Source organism: Lathamus discolor, chromosome 5 (assembly GCF_037157495.1).
Source record: "Lathamus discolor isolate bLatDis1 chromosome 5, bLatDis1.hap1, whole genome shotgun sequence".
Taxonomy (NCBI): Eukaryota; Metazoa; Chordata; class Aves; order Psittaciformes; family Psittacidae; genus Lathamus; species Lathamus discolor.
In genome coordinates this window covers 25,154,746-25,177,854 of record NC_088888.1, presented here as the reverse complement: position 1 = coordinate 25,177,854, position 23,109 = coordinate 25,154,746, and the positions used below count along the sequence as shown (strand labels likewise).

Sequence of the window (23,109 nt, the reverse complement as noted above, 5' to 3'; positions counted from 1 at the left end):
GGAGAGACAACGAAGGAAGCTTAAAGAGGGCATCACAGAGCAAGTTGCGGGGGACGACACACAGGAGTGAAAGCACAGGAGGAGTGTGCTTTGGGGACCTGGGAAGGGAACTGGGGCAGAACAAGGCTCACCCAAAAAGGAAGGAAATGGCAGGGAGAAAGGAAAGACGTGAAGGGGAAACAGAGCAAACAAGCTCCATGAAAAAGATGAAAAAGAGGGTGACAAAAATTAACACTACAGGCATTTCAAATTATTTAGGTTTTTTAATCAATTGATGGTAAAATATTATGTAAAACCACATAGTCATACCTTTAGTATCAGAAGCAAGCATAAAAGTAAATGAGGACTAAACTGGGGAAGGCTATATACATATTAAAGTTGTGCATGTTGCATACAGTAACACAGTATAGAAAGAAAACCCTCTCCCTTTTCCATTCCTGTACTCATGTATCTAGTAGCATTTTCCCTTCCACTAACTTTTTTCTGCTTTTCTACCAACTTCTTAGTTATGCTTGATTCCTGGACTTCCCCCCTCCACTTCACTGAATTTTCATACATCTTGTAGAGTGTAACCAAAACATAAAAGCACCGAGATAGTAATTCAGGTAAGTAACACCTGATTATACAGAAAAAGTTTCACAAACCAGTTATTAATGACTAGACTACTGGGGGGGGGGGGGGGGGGGAGGGAGGGGGGGAGGGAATCCAGAACAGGTTAAAACAATTATTTTCTTAGTTTTACTTGCAAAATTTCTGTGTTCAAGTTTGCAGTGAGTTTCCTGAATACTTTCTCTCAAATGTTACACATGTTCAGAACTTCTACAAAATATAGCTTTGTAATGCTGGAAACACTGATTACAATATATCTTTTTCTAATAAATCTAATTCCCACTACTCATACAAGGATGAAAAAAGTTGTAAAGAGAAAACTACTGTCCTCCTCATTTACAGCATATCAGTTTTACTTCTGTGTGTATCTTCTTTACAAGAAGAATACTTGGATTAGAGTATGCACTACTTGTGTCTTCACTTTAATACTTAAATATTCACTGTGAAAGAAAAACTTTTCCGGTTTTATGTTTTTTCACACATCAAATACAATAGGGCAAAAAAGCATTTTCTTGTCCTCCATTTTGCATAGATACTCAAAGGTGTATATAAGGTCTTACAGGAAAAGAGACTAGACAAAAATGACTTTGCAAAAATATTGATCTACAGGTATTTCAGTCAACTATTAATCATACTTGATTCTCTTTACTAGCCTTTGTTACATTTTGGTTGATGTAGAAGTCTTGTAACACGTGGAATTTACAAAGTATTAAGAAAAACATCAGAAATGAAACTCAACAGGCCTAGCCAAGGCTTCTAGTTACATGGCTTCTCTCTATAAAGCAAAATGTATAGAAGGATCCCTATTGAAGCCCATAAATTCAAGAGCAGTGTCAAAAAAATCATGTAAGTCAGCCTTGTATACACAAGAAAAGACACAGTTCTGCACTTCTGCCAATAGGAAAGGTGAGGTCTGGTAGCAGACAGACACTGGGAGTCACTGGCTCTGCACTGTAACGTTAGCACACCCTTGAGCTCTAAGCTCCAAAATCTGCAGATCAGACTCACCCAGATATGAGGGGAAGCCACATGCTTTTCAAGTAAAAAAAGCTTCATAACAGAAGAAAAAAAAAAAAAAAGAATGCTTGTGTGCTGTTCCCTTAGTCAGTGCAGGTGCAAAGTGCTGAAGTAATTTGGCCCTGCAAACTTTACAGAGGACTACAGGTATCTCCATTGAGACTAAAATCTTGCAGGAACATTAAATACCTAGGAGATTCGACAAAGGGCAGAGCACTGCATCACCATATTCAATCCCTCTCTGGCAGAACAGGAAGAATGCCAACACACAGCGCCCTTTGAGGTGCCCTACACCTACAAAAATGCAGTTAGCAGGCAGTTCTCTTTATAAACTCAATTTCCAATGCATTCTTTAAAATTTGTCTTAGAAGAGATAGGGGATTAGATTATTTGCATTCTTTATTAGTTTCAAGCATGGAAATGAATCTGAAAAAATGTACACCACAAATAAGGACAACTCATTAAGACAGCATGCTTGGTCTATCACCTTGAGGAAGGCTGAAAATTTTCAGCTGGTTTTTTTCATGCAAGCTGAAATGATCTACAACTTCCGACAATCCCCTTCCCTACTTCATTTTTAGATGGAAAAAGTGCATATTCAACACTTGAAATTCCCCATGGTGCATGGTATTTTGTAACAGTTTCCCCTCTTCCCTCTGTCCCCACTGTGTTAGTGTGTTGGCACAACGGCAGGATAACAATCACCAGATCTAAGAAAAAAAAAAAACAAACCAAGAAAACCCCAAAAACAAAACCAAAACACTCAAAAGGTTTGGAGTAGCTTTTAAAAATAAATAGAACTAGTCAGATAATAGGGTTGGGGTTTTTTTGTGGATAATTTATAACACAAACTCATAAATATGATCACATTCAATTTCCTAAAAATCTATACAAATAGACCACTTCCCTTTTAATGCGTGGATTTCAAGTAATTACACAAAGCTCTATTAGACAGCCTTTCACATACAAATTACACAAAATTACAGACAGATACGCAGTAACACATCAGGGATATTTAATGCTTCTGACTACTTAATGGTCCAAAAATAATAAAAGTAATTCAAAAAAAGCTAGTTTTCAGTTTAATTGTTGGGGTGGAATGTACGGTGGGTGGTGGTTGCCTAGCAGCTGCTTTTGCTTTGCTGGCCTGACTTGCTCGGACTGCAGTTTCTAGACGTGTTTTTAATTCAGGAGCAGCTCCCATTACTGTCTTGAAAGCATGTGGGTAAAGTGGACCAATGTGCATTAGATTCTGAAGTGCAAATTCATGAAGATCCTTAGATGCTGTAGATGCAGAAGCAAAGGCATTTTCATTCAGTAAATAGGAGATCAGAGTGGGAACCAGAAGGGCAAGTAACTGGACTCCTAAAAGGGAAAGAAAAAAAAAAATGTAGTAACTGTGTCATTAAAGAAAAAAAATAATTTTACCAGTTACTAGACTGATGAGGGTAATTTTGTTTTCAGAATTGACAAGAAACACTGTAATTAAAAAATTATCAAATAGAAAAACAACCCTGAAATTTAGATGGTTTCCTGTCCTTTGGACACTCAAATCTTTCTTACCAGTACTGTGCTTCAGAATTTTATCATTTTTCATCACAGTTGCTTTGTTCCTGACATTTCTTTATAGAGATACCTTTGCACCTTCTGATTGCAGATCACTGATAAAAGATTGTAAGATGTACAGTGCCGATCATATTAAAGGATTTCAAAACACTTTTCAGGCAGACAGAAACATTATTCAATTGAGTCAGAATGTCAGCCTCCCCAGTGAGCATAAGGGAACTGTGCAAGTGTTCATGAAAAAGTATCTGCTATATTACTCCATTCTGGAAGATTCTAATTCAAAAAATAGCACCACAGTTGCAGTCAGCTAGCATGACCTAATGAGGCTGAACAGTAAAATTCAATTTCTTGGGCTTTTTAGGTAAACCTTGTTGAGCTGGTAGAAGCAACATGATAAAATTGACAAGTCCAAAAGTGAGAAAAGGTAAATTTAAATGGTATGAACTAGTCATTTCCAAACAGAAGAGAACATCGCTCACTACTGCAGTTCATGTTTAGGATTTTTTCCTGCAATCACCAGAAATGCAAACACTACAGCATATGATACTGTTTGTGCTATATGAGTCCATGTATACAAAAGTTCTAGTACTGGAATTAGAAATGAACATTGCATACACATGCTCTGTGACTATGCCACCTAGTTCTTAACTGCAAGATTTCTAATGTTCGATAGTGTGCTTCAGCATTACACATTTCTTTAGAAAACAGGAATACTTACTATTCTGCTCTTCACCAAGGGCTACCAGCGTTTCAAGGACTTTAATTCCTTCCTGGACTGCTAGCAGCTCCAGGTTGTTGTTTGGGCGGCTTCTTTCCACAGCTTTCAATTTCTCAACCATGATAGGGGCCAATGAATGAATATATGGAGTTGACAGGGCACGATTGGTGTGTTGGAACACAGAAAGCAGAAGCTGATAACACTTGGCTTGAACCTAAACAAATCAAGATAAATATATTGTCCTGAAAGTTATTTGTTAACTTGGAATTCTAATAAGCTCTGTTACCTATCTATGCAAGAATCACGTGACAGCAAAAAAACCCCAACTACTACTAAAGGGGAAGGAAACACCCTGAATAAGAGGAAAGCAGCAACACAGGCATCTGCTAAAATAATAGTAGCCCAGCTTTCAATAAAAGGCAGGCCAGTTAGAAAGAACATGCAGGTACTAAATAGCAGTTACAATATGAATTCAGAGACAATAAAGGAATAGTTAACGTCGTACAAGTCAGTCACACAGGCCCACAGATAACTACATCTTCAAGTCTCAGAACCACCAGCACTAACAGAAGACGTATCTGCAAAATCATGAAATACTATTCCAATCTCAGAAGGGTAAAACAGCCCATAAAATAACTCGGCTCAAAGTGATCTAATTAACTTGACTATTATTCTAACACTGAGATCACAGTAAGCGATCTTATTACACTAACATCACACTAAGGCTGTAGCCAGAAGTGGTAAGCTTATCCATCCTTCTAGGTCTCCATCTTGTGCTGACAGTACCGTAAGAGTATACGTGCAGCCATACTGTAAGACAGATCACAGAACCCTCTCCTTGTCTTCCTTCTATTCACTTTTCTCCTCCTCTCTCTTATCTGGAAAGTGCGGTTTATAAAGTCAACATTTGGGAAAATGGTGATCTTGTTTATATGAACTTAGAAATTTTATTTAGGTGTACAAAGATCTCCCTCCAAAATCCCACACAAATAACCCTTTTGGAAATGTAAAGCCCCACAACAAATATGAGGATAAAATATTCCACATGCTTTCAAACTGCACCACAGGCCCATTAACTGGTGTTATTAAGCACATGCTGAACAGAAACATTCTAGAGGAATTGTTAGTGAGCACAATGATCTGTGAGGACCATCTGGAGGTGACTGGAAACATAGAACTATAAATAAAAATACTAAATAAAAGTGATAGCTGATAAAAACTAATGGTAAGAAAACAGATGTTATACAACTCAGGTTACTGTTAATTCACTACTATATGGCAGCAAGTTTTCTATGCAATTCGATTTTTAAGGCCTGAAGTAGTAACTTCTTCTAATACCATGTGTATACTAATAGAGCTCCACGGAACATTCTCTTATAATGCTTTGCTCAGCATCATCTTTGAACTGTTTCAAAAAATTATTATTACTCTTTCTCTCTCCCCAAATATCACTCCATTCAATTCCCTTCCCTTTCTGTCTACATTCTTTAAACTTTACTCCTTATTAGATATTAAGATTATTAGCCTTTGAAATAAGGAATAAAAGTCTCCCTTCTTACAAGCATGCATAATTCAAATAAAAGTTTTACAACTCCATCTGATGGCAAAAATGCATCCAAGCTTCTTTTATCCCATCTATATAATATAAAACTTTGGTATTCACAGAAGCCTGCAAAAACTCCTGTGAGGTAAAATCAGGGTGTCTTCAAAGCGTGTAAGGCACACTTTCATGTAAAACTTATGCATCACTATCGAGAGACAAGGGTCTCTCAACCAAGTTCCCTTGTGGGAGAAAATGAAGTTGAGCTCACCAGCCTTCTGGTTATTACCATACATGATACCTGACCTTTCAGACTTTTTCAGTTGGTAATGGTTTAAAAAAAACATTCCTGTATTCTTTATGAGGCAGCGGTCTTTCTTTAGAAAAGTTTTTTCCCATAATCAGTTCAATGCTTTTAGTACAAACAGTGTAATGCTTTTATTACAAACAGGTGTCTACTTACTGACTGCAAAAACAAGTGGCTTAATTTAAAAAAACCCAAAAACTAGAACACACACACACCCCCCAAGTATTACAGGGTGTGTGTTCTGCACATCAAAGAGAGGACAAAATCTGGCTGCTGTCAAAGCACTCTGTGAATTACAAAAAAGTGAGAAGTTTCAGCTCACCGACAGCTTTCCAACAGGGTGGTGGGCAAAAATGTACCTCTCTCACTGTTCATGCGTTTAGACAGCTGCAAGTATGACATAAAAAGCTTCTGCTTAATACAACTGACATTTCCATGTACACACTAGAATTTTAAGTAGCTTTCCCCCCCAAGTCAGGCTACGGAACCAACAGAGTTTCACGTTCACGCTGGGAAACAGCAGCCCTGCTGCAAAGAATAATTATCAGTCTAAACAGGATTTTACATGCCTCACAGTAACACTAAACACATCAGCATTTTTTGCATGTTTTTCTTCTCAGGAATCTCTGCAGCACTCACTTGCGGAAACACTATGGATTTTTCTCTTTAGCTCCCACCTGCATATCTGTATGCCTACTCAAACTGACATGTACATGGCTGGAAGAGTTAAGCTTAACTACACCATGCATTAGCCTGCTTGAACAACATCAGTCTACAGCTACTTAGTTTCTGCTTTAGTGAGAAAACAGTTTAGAAGATCATTCATTAAGACAAACCAAAAGGCAGAAGTGAAATCAGAAGACGGATGATTCACAATCCGTAGATGCTGTGATGATGACTACAAAATTCTATTTTTGCATTCAAACTGAGTTTTTTATGAACATGTAAAATAAGCACAGGTTTGCACAAACAAATGTAAAATTTGTGGGCTGTAATTTTATCTACAGAAAAAGTGGTTTAGTTTGTATTATAAGAAATCAGCATTAATGTAGGAATGTCACCACACTGGTAACTAACCTTTTCATTTGCTAAAATTTCATATATCAAAGATCTTTTTCCCTCTGAAAAGCTGCAAGTCAAGAACCTGGCACAAGGCCATGAACACACATTATCTAGAAGCACTTAGTTGGGTTGTTTTGCTCACTAAAGATTTTCTATGATGTACTGTTGAAAATTCTACTTATTTTGACAAGCAGTATCTGTCTGTGAAGTAAAGGCATCAGAAAGCATTCAGGAAATACGTAAATTTATCACAATTAGTTTTTCTCAACTATGTATCATTCACATTCCTATAACATGATCTTACCCAAGGATCACAGGAATTTAATGCACTTTTAAATCTGTTCATACATCCATTTTGTAAACACTGCACTCCAATTATTTCTGTGCTTGCTGACCAAAGGAAGAGAGTGATAGCAGTAAGTATGCTTACTTCATCAAGAACAGGCTTAGAGGCTTCTGAAAAAGAAACACACTGTTAGCTTACTCCCAAAAGGGTTTAAAATTATTTAAAAGCCAGTGAACACAGGAACATGCAAAGAGGAAATAAATGTACACGAAAATATTTGCAACTGCGTACAAATATGCAAGCACTTACTACAGAATCACTTTTATATTGACTGACAAAAAGTTGAGCAACTCTTAATAGCTGTTTTAATAAATTCAAACTTTCTGAAACTTGAATATCAAGGAAAAAACATCACCCACACTTTCTCTAAGCAAGTCATATTTTTTTGTTTTAAGTATGTAAACAAGAGAGGCAAAATGTCTGTCTTAGATCCTTTACCCATTATTTTTTATTATTTTCAGCTGATACAGCACAGTAACAAACAAATACCAAGCATGGCAACAACTTTTACTTAATATCAGTGTCCTGGGTTCACCAGTAGCCGTTTTGCTCCTTCTTAGTAACTGGTGCAAGCTCTGTGTCTTGACTTCCAGCCTGGGAAGAGAGCTGATAACACCGATTGTTTTAATTGTTGCTAAGTAATGTTTATTCTGGCCAAGGACTTTGTGAGTCTCATGCTCTGCCAGGGACGAGGGGAGGTCGGGAAGAAGCAGAGACAGGACACCTGACCTAAGCTAGCCAAAGAGGTATTCCATACCACAGCATGTCATGCCCAGGGAGGTAACTGGGAGTTACCCGGAAGGGTACAGTCTGTCTTTGGGGGGGTTGAACTCGTTCGGCGGTCGTATCGTATTCTCTTCTCTTGTTATTTTCTCTTATTATTATCATTGGTGGTAGCAGTAGTGATTTGTGTTATACCTTAATTACTGGGCTGTTCTTATCTCAACCCGTGGGAGTTACATTCTCTCGATTCTCCTACCCATCCCTCCGGGAGCAGGGAGAGTCAGAGCGGGGGGAAGGAAAGAAAGAGGGAGAAAAAGAAAAGGTGGGGGGAGTAAGTGAACGAGCTTTTGTGGTTGGGTTTAAACCACGACATATGAGATTTCACATAAGGGCCTAGCTGAGCTGACAGTCATCTGTTACCAGTAAGGAATAAGGACAGCCCTATTTTAACCCTTCCCTGCTTTTCAAACAGTCTGTATTTGCTATTGTAAGCTCTTTCTCCTTGCACAAGCTCTGTCTTCACCAACCTCATTCACGAATTTACATCAACAAGAAGAAAAATATATTTATATAATTATTATTTTATTATATAAAGTATTGTTTTTCTGGTTTTGTTGGCCAGATTGGTTACAGATATATAGTCAGCAAAAAGAAAACCAGCATGACTGTCCCTTCCACATGTCAGCTGGTCACTCAGTTGGTTTAGCCATGATGTAAAGCCTCACTTTAAAAAACTTCAAGCATTTTAAGTGACTTTTAAAATTATTTTTTAAATTTTAAATTTGTTTAAATTATATTGAATTACAACACAAAACCGTATGCAGCAGACTTAGCTTAGATTCTTGTGTCCCACTCCACACAAGTTTGGAAAGGAAGAGGAAAACATATACTCTTGCAAGGAACTGAGAAAGATTTCTGAATTCTGAAGAAACACCTAAAGCCAGTGATGTTTCTGGAAAGAGGGACTGGGAAATCCGTACTGAAACAAAAGGCTGGAAGACAACAGCTGATGTGACAAATCACATTAGAAGTTTGATTTGGTTAACACAAATCTACTGATCCTTCCCCTTCAGACATTTTCAGGATCATTTGCAATTACCTACTCGCTCCCTCTCTCTCACATGAGTGACTCCATTCAAGTCTCTCTTCAGTCTCTATAAAGGGCTCCTTAGGGATGTAATGGGATGTTTTTTGGCTGAACTACCATTATGCAAATGACAAATTGTTGTGTCTCTCTTTTGCTAACTATGCAGCTGAGACTGTACATCTCTTTTGCTTTTTGAAGGGCAAGGCAAAGCATGAATGTGAACCAAGAGAAGAAGTCTGCAGTTCTCTGAAGAGACACAGTAGACATCCTGCTGGTGGGTAACAGATTTTTTTGGCAGGTGTAGGATTTTTTCTCACCACTGAAAGGCTGTAACAGTATTGTGAATATTCTGCTCCAGTATGAACCTTGCCACAATTATCCTTTGCTGTCTTCACATTCATTCATTTCAACACTCAGTCTCTCTCATTAAGACCATATGAATCTTGTCAACAAACACTTAAAAGATACACCGATTGCTATTTTTCCTGAGGCTTAATTCAAGGTATCAAGTCCATGTACAGTACTAAACAATTACAGTTCAATAGACATCAGCTCTCCTACAAACACTGTTTTGGCAACTACAATCTCCTTTCCTTTAAGCTAGCAGGCATTCTGTGGAAAGAGGAAAGGAGGGGTGGAAATGATGGTTTGCTCAAGCCTTGCGAACTTGTCTAGACTTTCCAGTCATCACAGAAATAGAGGCACAGTCCCAGAAGTGAAGTGAATTCAGCTTGGAACTCCTATAGATTTTACTTGCAAGACATTCAGCAGATTTCAGAAAGACCAACCAGTATCAGAAGGAAGATTTCCAAGTTCCAGAAAAAAGTTATTACCTAAAACTATGAAGATTAGTAAGGTCAGCCTGAAGAAAATCTAAAGCAAGAAATAATCACATCATAATGGGATTCAAAATAGAAAAGTCTGAACTGTTACATAAAAATACCCCAAGGAAAGGATCAGGCTGCAGGATGAGTTGCAAAAGGCAAGATTTCTAACAGGATGTTATGATCAACATTGTCAAAGAAAACAGATCAACAAGGACAAAACATGGGTGTGAACTCATGAGATGTACCTGTATTATCTGAAAGCCAGTACTGTGCTTGTCTTCAGAAAGTTATGCTCTGTGCACTCAGGTCTTTCTCCCATTTCAATCTTGTAAGCAATTCATCACCACTTTTTAATGCATCACCCAACCCTCAGACATGAAGCCTATTAAATTATAGGCAGATACAGTAGCTGCCTTTTCATCACAGCAAAACCCAGTTCTCTTTAACTCTCCTGCATTGGGAAACCACTTACCAGGTTGAGAGTATTCCAAGATAGATGCCAGAGCGCTGCAGATAAGACCTGTCCATTGTTTCTGAGTTTCATCAGTCTTGACTGTTGGAAGAGTAACAATAGTTTTTATCCCTTGAAGGGCTGCACTGACTGGAGGTGGAACCTGATTATCTGCTGATTTTACTGCTGTTTCTTTCAACACTCTTGTAATCAGAAATAGGATAGTGGGTAAGATGGTCATACATCCTGAAACAAAAAGAAAAGACAAAACAGCATATCTGAAGTTAATTCCAATGAGTGTAACAGACAACCTCTTTAGCTTTCCCAATACAGATACACAGTTAGGAGACAAGGTCTGGAAACAGGTACCTAAACCAATTTATGGCACTTTCCAAGGTACCTGATGCATGCTACAAGCCCCAGAAGCAAAGGAAGGAAGTTATCATAGAATCACAGACTGGTTTGGGTTAGAAAGGACCTTAAAGATCATCCAGTTCCAACCTCTCTGCCACAGGCAGGGACACCTTCCATAAGACCAGGTTGCTCAAAGCCTCATTCAACCTGGCCTTGAACACTGCCAGGCATGGGGCATCCACAGCTTCTTTGGGCAACCTGTGCCAGCGCCTTACCACCCCCACAGCAAAGAACTTCTTCCAGTAAAGAATTTCTTCCTCATATTTAATCTACATCTGTCCCCTTTCAGTTTAAAGGCATTACCCCTTGTCCTATCGCTAAACAGATATGGAGAGGGACTGTACAAAGTCCCTCTCCATATTTCTTGTAGGCTCCTTTTAGATACCAGAAGACTGCCTGCCATAAGGTCTCCCTGGAGCCTTTTCCTTCTCTGGGTGTCTTACATCCTGTGCAAAAGCTGTAGCCATCTGGCTCTACAAAGGAGACAAAATTATCCTCCAATCTACTGCTTTTCTGAAGAAATCAACACCTCTCCATACGTTTTGTGCAGGCAGTTCTGCAGATCCAAGTTAGGCATACTCAAGAAATACTGGTCAAGTAACACATAACCTCACTTTAGACACATGAGCCTTATTAGAAGGAGTTTCAATAACAGATGTAGACTTTAAGTCCCTGTATGACTGAAGATGGGTGTTACTGAGTTTAGGCATGTAATATCAATCTACTGGTCACTTCAGACAGTCAAGTCTTTTTCCATATTTTTTCAACACCTCATTTTCCCACACCTGTGGAAGTACAAATCCCACCATTTTCCTACTTCTGAGAATGTTGTGAAAATAAATACACTAAACAGTAATTATGACTGGAAGGACTGCCAGAGGTCATGTAGTCCAACACTCTCTCGCAGCAGATCAGATTGCCCAACACTCTCTCGCAGCAGATCATATTGCCCATGATCTTGTCCAATGGAGACTGCAAGATGCTCATATTTTAAACAAAGAGGAAGAAATAATAATAATAAAAAAACCCTCTATAACAGAAAGTGATGAATTCTCTTTGTTCACAGTTTTCCTTATATCCAAAGGCTCAACTGACACAAATGTTTGTTCATGTATTATCCCCTGCTCACATCAGCTCTTCTGGATGAGAGGAAAGAAACCAAACCAACCAACAACTCAGCAGTCTCTCTAGACTGACAGTAGCTTCTGAGCTACTTTGACTGGCCACTTGCCAAATGCTAGGAGTCATGTCTCCAGTCAACACAGAAGTAAGACTGTTAGTCTTTTTACCCTTCTTCCTTCTCACCACACACTCCACCCCGCTTCGCCAAAAAAAGCAGAGCAGAGCAGGAAAGGAAAAGGAAACAGGAATCAAATAAAACCAGTGCAGAATCCAAATCAGCTCTTTTTTTTTTTTAAGAGGAACTGTAAGACACAAATTGTTTGCAGACAGCCCATGTTGTGTTCTGAGCATGACTTTGTCCAAATGTTACTTATCTTTTATCTCATTAAATTGTAGAAAGAGATCAATGTGCATGGCATTAAGGGACCAACCTAGATGTTTTATCCATATCAACGTGTGAAACTTCCCAGAGATCCACAAGGCAAATCTAAGCAATTTGTCTTCTGAAAAGCAAAACTCAAAGTGCACAGCTTCCTCTGCAGTTGTGTCCTTTACCACTGAACTCCACTCAGTGCAATTACCCTAGTTCACACAGATCCTTTGTGGCAGTATCCAGACAGAAGAAAAGTCCATTTAGTTTAGAGTCACATTTGGGATGACTGACAGCCAACGGCTGCAAAACCAAGTGTACCACAGCTGAATTGTGCTGGTTTTTCCTCAGTAGGATTCTCTTTTCATCCAGCTGCTGCTTTTCATGAACTTATAAGGAATTTAATTATCTCCAAGGTATATATGTTCTTTTACAATACTAAAATTGTAATTTTATTCAATTACATTAAATAAAAATTAAAAGTGGCCAAAAGGTTTCAAAATTGTGAAAGAAGAAGGGGAAAAAGAAACAATAAAATCATAGTGATATAGAGCTCATTTCCTCAGGAAACTTGCAGCACACATGCAAATTTAAAATCAAATAAGTTCCTTTATGCTGCTCACTGGAAAAGCCTGAATTCTTAATTTACTTTTAGAACCTAAACATGCTGTTCATTAAGATAATCCTTAAAGTATCCTGTAAAAACAAATACATCTATATTTACAGTTTGCTTTTAGCATCATGTGCTTACTATGCTTCCCCAGATTAACTACTCACACGTATTTTGTTACAATACCTTACCTGCTGGAGAACACAGAGACGGCAGGTCAGATAATATAGTAACAGTGGCAGCCACAAGACGAGCACTTTCCTCAGAGAGTTGGGATTTAGCAGCAATGTGACTTGGAGAATCTGACACTTTTGAACTCAGATGAGGCATGTGCCGTACTAGGATGAACATCAGCAACTCCATGGCTGCAAAGACTAGAGATTTTCCAGGCACAAGACCACCACTCTCACCTCCCTCTCCTAAAGCAAGAGGATTTTCTTTTTCCTCAATATCATCCTCATCTGAAAAAAAGGAAAGAAATGTCTGAGCAGGCAATTAAGAAAGATCCCACACTAAAGATAACATGAAATAATCTTTTTTTGAAAAAAGTTAAAAATCAAGAAGTTGCTTCACAGTAATATATAACTTGACTGATATCAAACATGACTGATGTCAAACTAAATGTTTGGTTAGACTGACTTAAATGGGTTTAAAATGGTTTAGAAGTATTGTGATTGCAACAATACTTATTAAAAATCCAACCAGAACTAGAAAAGCAATTAGTAATATTCACACAAAATAAAATGCAGTAATTATTTTTCTTCTTTTAAAACTGATTGTAAAATTGACAGCAATGACTGTCAAATAGGCATGGCAGTATTTTTTAAATTTAATAGCTATTAAATGTTCCACCCTGACAAAAATCTTATTTCAGCATAAATTTATTATTAAATAAGAGAACAGAAAAGCACTGTAGGATTCTATGTCCAAGTTCGTGATTTCAGTGCATTCAGTTCAAAAAGTCTCTTTTGAATGGCAGCTTGGCCAGCTGCAGTCTTTCCTTCTCCCATTAAACAGCAACAGAGATCCAGTAAGTCAAAGCTGGCCTGAACTACCCCTAAGGACCTCCTATGAATTTAAATGATTGCTGGTGTTATCACATCCACCAATTTGAAAAATGCAACTTACTGGGCATACAGTAAACAATTCCATTAATTCATATGAAGGAACAGAGCTTGTATTTTCAGCTGTGCTGGTTTCACAAGTTCCAGCAAAATCCTCTCTCTGTTTTTATGTGAAAAACAGGCAAAAGCTAACAGTTGGGGTTTTTTCCACAACAGCACCTTGTGCCAGACTATGACAGTATTTTGCCTTAGTAGGACAATATTCTTTGTATTTTACTTAATTTCTTTCAGGTAATAAAAACCCATGGCACACTTAACCAGGTATCAGTGAACTACTTGTCAGGTTGCCACTTGGAAACTTATTTACCTGGCAGAGATGGGAACAATACACCCAATGTGAGATTTTTAAAGAAATGGTAAAGGGGTGACTGAACAGGGAGATGCTCCATTAAAAGGATGAAGTTACTAAAAGTACCTCAGAAAGCAGCTTTCAGACTGATGCCAATATCCTTATATCAAGGATATTCTTACATAAAGTAGACATAAGGTAACAGAATACTCTGATGGAAAGCTTAAGCAAAACATCAGAAGCTCAAATATCATATGAGAAGAAGCAGGGATAAAAAGCATGAATTTTACTAAAGCTCAATGAAGGCCAAGTAACGGAACAGGATTTAGGTATATCGACTTATCAGAGAACCTCAGAAAAATTTGAATTGAAAGGGACTTCCATTAAGTCTTCCAAGCCCAGTCTCCTGTTCAAAATGGGGTCAACTTGAAAGCAAGTGCAGGCTGCTCAGGGCTGGTCCAGTCTCGAGTATCTCCAAGCAGGGAGATGCCACAACATCCCTGTGCACCTGTTCTACTGCTTCATCACTCCCATGGTGACAAATTTTCTCTTTGTATCCCATCTGGATTTCCATTGCTGCAACTTGTATTTGTTGCCTCTTGTCCTTCTACTGCATGCCTTTCAGAAGAGTCTGGATTGGTCTTCTCTTTAAATCCCCTTTACGAAGGGGGATTGCTATTCTATCGCGTATTAACTCTCTCTTCTGCAGACTAAACAAGTTCATCTCTCTCAGCCTCTCCTCACATGTCACACACTTCACCTGCTTAAGCAGCTCCAGATGCATCCTAACAAACTGAAAGGACAATTGTATCACTTAACTCACGCTTTTCTAACGCAGCCCAGTAACAGCCTGCAGCATTGCGCAGGCACACCACAGACTCACATTCAACTCGTTTTTTGGCAAATCTGTTATACAGTCTGTCAGCCCTCTCCACAGCCTATATGAATGCACAGGGTTATTCCATCCCAAATACAGAATTTTGCATTTGTCTTTGCTAAACTTCAGCAGGTTCTCAGTTCTGCAGCTCAAGATTCCCCTGAAAGGGAACACTGCTCTCCAGTGTTTCCACCACTTGCACAATTTGGTATCATCCACAAATTTGCTGAGGATATGTTCTGTCCTATCATCCAGGTTGTTAATGATGATGCTTAATAGTAGCAGACTCAATACTGAACTGTTCTAAGGAACACCAATTGCAGCCAGCTGACAGTTAGTCTTGAATCACCAAACTCCATTCAAGCACAGCTGTCCAGCCAGTTAATTCTCCAACTTTTCAGTCCACATTTCTCCAACCTGACAATCATACTATGGGATAGAGGGTTAAAAGCCTTGCAAAAGTCAAGGTTAACAATATTCACCACTCCCCGTTCATCCAAACTCAGTTATTTAATCACAGAAGGTGATGAGGCATTATTTGTCCTTGGCAAGTCTGCTCAGTGCTTCAAATCACATTCTTCTACTTAATACACCCAGAAGTAGCTTTCCAAGAGAATTTACTCAAAAAAAAAAAAAAAAAAGAAAAACTTCAACATATTCAGTAGGCTTACTGGCAGATGGTATCCCAAACCCTGCCTCATGCCTTTCATTACTCAAAGCCAGACTTAGCATCTAATTTTTGCCATTCACTGGAAAGCTTTCTTGAGTACCCCAGCTTTTCAGCTATGACTGAAGCAGCCTGTGCATGTCATCAGCCAGCTCCCTCAGACGCATCCCATCTGGTCCCATGGTATGTCCAGCTTCTACCTAAGCAGTCCCTAGCATAATGCTCATCTACCATAGGTCACAACTCCCTCTCCTAAACTTGCTCACTAGACACAGAGATACCAAAGCATTAAGCAATGAAGATGTGGCCTCAGTTTTTTCCTCCCCTATGTTGATCACCCAATCCATTCAGCAGTAGGTCCAAATTTCCTTGATCTTTTTGCTGCCAATGGATCTACAGAAGCCCTTCTTGCTACACTTTACATTCATCACCAGTCTCAGCTCCTGCCAAATCATGGCTTTCCTAATTCCACTCCTCCATACCTGAGCAGATATTTTCAATAGTCTCCCTGGGCAGTTTGCCCCGCTTCCACCATCCATACAATTCCTTGTCACACATTTGCGTTCAGTCAGAAGTTCCCATTCAACTAAATCAGCTTCCTGTCATGCCTGTTTGGCATCCTGCACTTTTGGACCTCTTTCCTTTGCCCTTCTGGGAAGCTTGCCACTAGAACTTGTCTGTAATCTCCTTGCACAAGCCCAAGTCTGCTAAGTCAGCCCAAAGCTTTTCCTCTGCTACTTTCTTTCTTCATTTCTGTCAGGATCAGGAACTCCACCATCTCATGATTGCTACAGCTACAGCTACCAGTAACCTTCAAATAATTTCTTCTGTATTTGTGAGGAGCACATCAACTGAGCACGTCCATTATTTGGACTGCCCAACATCTGGACTGAAAAAACCTGTATCTCATATGTTTCTCAAGGCTTCAGATTGTTAGCATCCTGCAGTGTTGTCCTTCCAGCACATGTCTGGAAGGTTTCTTCCAGTTGATTTAATATGGCTTTGCCCACCTCGTCTTGATTAAGCAGCCTGTGGCAAACAAGGTTGAGTTTGCCATAGAATTGTACCACCTTTCACTTCCTATTAGTGGTACCAGTTCTGACCTGTCAGAGTGGGATGGCTGGTCCAGATACCTACTCTGACAGCTTGTTCCTCTCTCCTCTTGCCAGATCACTCTAATGTTCTCCAACTGGATGTCTGGATATTAAGCCTTTTATTGCTGAAATCACAACCTTGCAGCCTCCACCTCTGTGCAAGCCTCATCCTCCAGGGACACACTGCAGCATAACTTATGGCTGTCCCTCCTTCTATGACACACAGGCTCCTGCACCTGCAGGATCTCTGTGAAGAACACGTCATTCTTCCATTTGCCCTTCCTGACACTACCAAATCTGCTCATCTTCACATGCACTACCTTCCCATCTCACAGGTGAGACCACCTCCAGCCCTAGCTGCATAGACAAGCATCTGGAGGACAGTCACATCAGGACTTCTATCTGAATTTCTCATCAGGTCATTAGACCTCTGATGTGCCAGGGGTGATTGTTCCAGTCAGCAGACTGTGTCTTGCTGTATGTCACTGCCATCAGTATGCTGATTCAAGCAGTCTTGTAATGTCTTGAGCAGTGCGTCTGGACTGCATGAGCATGCCTTTCCATGCCAACTGCTGTGCTCCTGTTTGCACACCCTGTTCCCAGAGCTCCTGGTTGCTGACACGCCCTGAACGTCAGTGAAGTAAGCACCTAGATGCAAGTCTGTTCTCCTTCCTGGCAAGACCTCCTAGGCAGGCAACTTTTTCACACTGGTTCCAGTAGCAGTTCATTCACCTCATGAACCAGTTGTGCCAGGGATGCACCACAAGACTCTACACCGGGAGCTGAACCATTAAACTTCAGAAAAAAGGTAAATTAAATGCCAGGGAGGCAGTCAATAGAGAAACATCAATGAAACTGAGCAATGTATTAGTAAGACCTAAAGTGGTGTGCTGGGTATAATTTTTATCACTCAAGAAAAACGAACTAAAATTATGACATGAAAAGAATAACCACTAGAATAATCAGAAGAGGAAAAATATCTTGCAAGAGTTAAGAAATCAGCAGGTAAGATTATGAATACATCAGAAGTATCTGTGGAATAAACAGCACTTTCCTCAGTGTAACCATAATCTAAATATATGTGAGTTCCTTTCCCAGTATGAAAACCTGTTGCTTATTTACCCTGCAAAGCAAGCAGTGTTTTCAAAATCTTACTTAGGGTGTTCCTTTTTTCCTGCAAATAATCTTGAGCTGCTCTTACTATCTGTTGGACAACTCCTGTAACCAGTAGCTGGACTGAAGGAGGATCCCAGGTCAGAAGGAGTCGGTGAAGTACACTCAGGAGTTCAACACCAAGGAGCTACAGTAGAACAAAACACATTAAAAAAATTAATTAGGACTTAACAATTCCTAATTGTTATGTCACTTGCTTATGATGAGCAAGTATTTTTCTCACACAAAAATAATTACAGCTTTTGTAATCATCACAGATGAAAGACCAAGACCTAGAAAAGCTGACTGTTTCAACATGCTTATACAGTACCTGATCCTCTGCAATATGGATCCTGGCACAAGGGGAATCCAATAATGTATGAAGTGCTTGTAAACAAGATGTAACATGCTCAACAGGCTCTTCAGGTCTTGGGGAACACAGAAACTGTATACTAACACCTGAAAGGAGCAATAATTAAAAAGAATGTTCATATCATCATAAAACCACGTTTGTTTTCTTAAATTTCTTTGCAAGTACAGCAGGTTCTTAACAACTTTAGAAAGATGCATGTTTTTTCTCTATTCTTCTTCCTTTAAAGAAAGGAAAGTTTATATATTAGAAACAGCAGAATTGTATTAGACTTCTCTTCTGCATCATGTCTTCCCCAAAACTTGGCAGGAAAATGAATAAACAGTGACAGCAAGCAACTTAAAGACTACTGAATTGACATCCATACTTTGTTCTAAAGATCTTTAAGTCAGATTTCTGTATCCTTCAATTGTAAATTGAGTTTTATTTTATTAAACTCTTAAATGTAAATATAACTGAGATTAAGCTAAACCTAAAAAATTATGCAATATTCATATTATACATATGGCACTTCATTCTGGTTTTACATTATCTGTATATCTCAGCAAACTGTTGGGATTCCTTAAAATAAGTGATCACATCTGCCTCTTAAGATAACAGCAAAGGGAAATAGTGAGTGTTACTCACAGATGAAAAATTGGTGCAAAAGCTACGCTATGCAACTTGTCAAATAACAGTCTCTACTGAACTCTCGTTTTATGAGGGTATTTTAATTAACCTTACAGCTTTTGTTTCTTTGAAGCATAACATTTTTTACTATCTGAATTATAGTACAGTCTACTGAACTCTCGTTTTATGAGGGTATTTTAATTAACCTTACAGCTTTTGTTTCTTTGAAGCATAACATTTTTTACTATCTGAATTATAGTACAGTACAGAACATTGCTACTCATTTGATTCAGTTACATAAATAAACTAGATATAAAACTTGTCTATAAAAAAAAAATCAGAATAATCACACAGTAAGATGCAATTCTGTCAAAGCTATAAAGACAGGAGGCAGAGAAATATGGAGAGGAGGAGGCAGAGATATTTCAAAACATTAGTGTCTGAACATGACGCATTTTAAGCTTTCCAGATTTCAAACTATCTTTTCTTACTCCCATAGCATTTTGTACCATAATGTGCTGCTGTTGAACTCCAAACTTGTAACACTTACCCAAAATTAAGTGCATTCGATCTTTGTTTATCTCTGGCAAAGATTTTGTGGTAGGTGGAGTTTCAGGTGTATGGTTTAATGTAATGGATGTAGCACGTTTCTGTGAATTGGGCATTGCTGCAGCAGTCTCTTCTGTTGACTCTGAAGCATTAAATCCTGTACTGTTTAGCCACAGCGCCACCGCATGTAATATGGGAGCCCAGGAGTTTCGGTAATGCAGTCTAGCTGTATCAATTGTTTCTGGAGTGTAAAATGCTCCCCCTGTTAAATTAGCAAAGCAAAGATAAATTCTGAAACTGTATGCAAATAACAGATAAAACCCACTTTCTCTAAACTTATTTACTCTGGGTGTGTTTGATCATGCACATATTCAGATGCAATCCTGGTTAGTGACAGTGCATTCCAATTCTCCTTGTGAAGGAGCAACATTAGTTGCTCGTAAGAAAGTGCAATGGCCATGACAGAACAGTAATTGGAGAGCAAGAAAGGTAGGCAAAGTCATCAGGTCTTGCAGCGTTTTTCATATATTTTACTCAGTTCTATAAAACATAGATACACTCTGATTTCAAGGGCTATGTTCTTCTTATAGTAAACAACTTTTCGCATTTGGTATCAAAGAGGTGTAGAAGTATTCTTAATTCTAAAACAACATGATTTTAATGATCTCTGTGATTCAGATAAAGCATATATTCGTTTCAAATTGAAGGAAAAAAAAGCACACACTTCAAACACATTCCTATTACACAGAGGCAGAAATTTATCACTTGCTTAAAAAACACTCATACCATATAATTTAGATGGTAATTTTGCAGTCCCAAGTAAGGATTTCTTTCTGGTTTTCACAACACAGAGTAATTCCAGTGCTTACCATCTGGTGGAAGCTGGGTAGCAAATTCAGCTGGTAAAGTTAAAAGAGCATAATCTTTAAGTGCAGCTAACCAGAGACGGCTAAGTGCAGGCAGCTCAGGTTGCACAAGTGTTATCAAACTATCTGGTGGCAACTCATCTACAGTACCAAAGTCATCTTCATCTTCCTCTATGCTCTTTAAAACATGTTTTGGCTTGATCTCTGCTTCTTTCTTAATTTTCATAGCAACAACGTACACCTAGAACAAAAAACAGACATTAAAGCACATGCTGTGAGATCCTAAAAAGAAAAAAAAGCAGCAGCCTTTCCCATGTGAAAGTAATAGATTCCAGACAGAAGACTCACCAGAGAACAACTGGGGAAAAGATACTTGAAATACAATTCCATTTTATTTAAATATTTTGTCTTTTATTTCTAGCAGTATATAACACTTAGGGGCATAAATAGCACTTTCCTAATACAATCTGGCTACACGTTCTTTTTTCCCCTAAGAAAGTGTCAGTTATTGCTGCTCTACACAAACAGTGATTTAAATAACTGATTTCATTACATCAGTGCATCCTTATTGCAAAGATTTCTTTGACCTACATTAAGAGCTACTACATAAATTAGAGTAATTGGCACTTTCTGGGAGCAGATTATCATAAAGAAATGAAAATGGCTTTAAGTGTATGACATGATTACAAGAACATGTATATGTTCATCTTTGATAGATGCTATGAGAGGATAAAAGGATTTTCAAAACCTTGCATAAATATGGTAATAAGCAGAAATGTCAGAAAAATACAGTAAAAATAAGCATTTTTTTAGAAGAGAAATATAACAGAAGTGTCTTCACACAGCAGATTCTCCACATGAATGCTGAAAATTACAGTATGAAATGTTAATACTTTCCTTTGTAATTTCAAAAGTAACTTCCATAAAAATGTAAATGGGAAAAAAAACACCCAAATCTTTAAGTACTATACTGAAAGAAACCAAAATACCATTTTGCGTAATTATATATAGAGCTCTGCACCATGCGAGTAACATTTTAGGAAGCCAGGCAATGTAAATAGTGCTAACTCTGTCTTTTGTAAATAGATTGCTAATACTCCAGCCATTCGCCAACAGTATCTACATTAAGCCTGTAATTTATTATGAACACTTTGACAAATAGTGTTTATAATAATCCTAGTTAATTAACTGCAATATTTTTACAGAACATATTTTAAGGGTGTTTGGTTTGAGGGTTTTTAAATTTAAGAGCAGTAATATGGGAGGAGAATCAAAATCTGATGCATGGGTGTGAGTGTATACTTTGATACAGAAAAGTGCAGTAAAACAAAGAATAATGAAGCCATACTGCAAGTATGGATTGACAGAATGGCAGAAGAAGGAACAGAGAAAGATAAAAAGATGAAAACACCCCAGGAGTGGAACTGCAACACAAGGAGGAGGGCAGGTGCAAGGCTCACTGATAGAACAGCCAGTGAGGTGTGAGGCTGCTAGAGGCTGCAGAACTTCTTCAATCTTTTAAAGACTTAATGGTCAGCATTTACCTCAGCCCATGCTTTCAGAACTGCAAGTTTTTCCATAGTAGTCGCACTCTCTTGGTAAAGCTGGCTAGAAGATCCCTTTCCTGCTTGCACTTTATCCAGGGAAGAGACAAGAAGGTTGTGAACTCGGCGGAGATCATTCAGGTCACTTACAACCCCACTTCCTATCCAAGCGCTACATACCTGAACAACAAAGTTCAGAATTAACAGAAAACCCAAACAACATAATAAATAATAAAAATAATCATCCCACCAAACCCCCACAAAAACTGTAAGAAAACAAACCCCAAAACAACCATCACAAAAACCTGAGAAGCTCTCTTCTTGCTTAATATAAAAATATCCAAGATTTTCTTTTTTCTCTCCCCATCAATGATAACAGAATCATTCAGGTGAGTGGTTACAGAGGCTGTATTTGTAAAGCATATTAACGATGGAACTTCAATCAGTAAAAGTACATCTTCAAAAACCCACACTCCTCAAATTAAATATTAAGGCACCATACTAATAAAAGCTTTCAAGATCATTAATGTCAAGGGAAAACCTAGAAATGAGTGAAATGAAATTTTATAAACAACCGGGTTCTGATCTGGAACCAGCAGCTCTAGATCTGGAACAATCAGTATGGGATTTGATGGACAGACATTTTTCATTTGAATTAAATGGACACAATGTAACCTCCATCCATTTGATCCTGTAAGTGGATCAAATCCACACATCCACTTTCAAACTAGTGGGAATAGGGAAGATTTTGACAAATTATAAGGAATGTTACATGTTTTCACACAAGCTGCCTCTTCATTTAGTTTTAATCACACAAATGTTTTATAAGGCAAAATGTCTATATTCTTTCCTATGTATAGATACCAAATTATGCCTTATTTGATCTATCCTTACAAGCTTCAGTAGAAATTAAGAGTATAAAACAAAACCACAATCACAGTCCTGCTGAACCAAGACTTACTAAACAAAACTCATGAAGTTAACCTTTTTGAAATTAATTAGCTGTGCAAACATCAAACTGCTGCTTCAAACTACAGCATTAATTTATCTGCCACATACCAGATACTGCTGCAATGATGTTGGCCATAGCCAATTTAAGCTACAGTAGCACAAGACTACACAAAAGAAAACACACACACACACACACACACACACACACACACACAAAAACCTTTCACTGAATTTTCACTGCGGTTTCT

The 23,109-nt window shown here is 38.4% G+C and overlaps 1 protein-coding gene across 4 annotated transcripts in view; it reads right to left on the bottom strand.

Moving 5' to 3' along the window:
• Window positions 1–243: 243 nt before the first annotated feature.
• The window catches only part of HEATR5B (HEAT repeat containing 5B), a 60,347-nt gene continuing 37,481 nt past the window's right edge, over window positions 244–23,109 (bottom strand). Inside the window, exons 27-36 of one of the 4 annotated variants that reach the window (XM_065680078.1) lie at window positions 21,911–22,090; window positions 20,370–20,607; window positions 19,502–19,762; window positions 18,304–18,431; window positions 17,976–18,120; window positions 12,961–13,230; window positions 10,275–10,499; window positions 7,124–7,272; window positions 3,911–4,124; window positions 244–2,991 (exon numbers count right to left, since the gene is read on the bottom strand). In XM_065680078.1, coding sequence (XP_065536150.1) covers window positions 2,687–2,991; window positions 3,911–4,124; window positions 7,124–7,272; window positions 10,275–10,499; window positions 12,961–13,230; window positions 17,976–18,120; window positions 18,304–18,431; window positions 19,502–19,762; window positions 20,370–20,607; window positions 21,911–22,090 — 2,115 coding nt within the window. In that variant the 3' untranslated portion in view covers window positions 244–2,686. Of the gene's footprint in view, window positions 2,992–3,910; window positions 4,125–7,123; window positions 7,276–10,274; window positions 10,500–12,960; window positions 13,231–17,975; window positions 18,121–18,303; window positions 18,432–19,501; window positions 19,763–20,369; window positions 20,608–21,910; window positions 22,091–23,109 lie in introns of those variants that run through there. The other 3 variants (XM_065680079.1, XM_065680077.1, XM_065680080.1) reach the window with 3 other exon arrangements.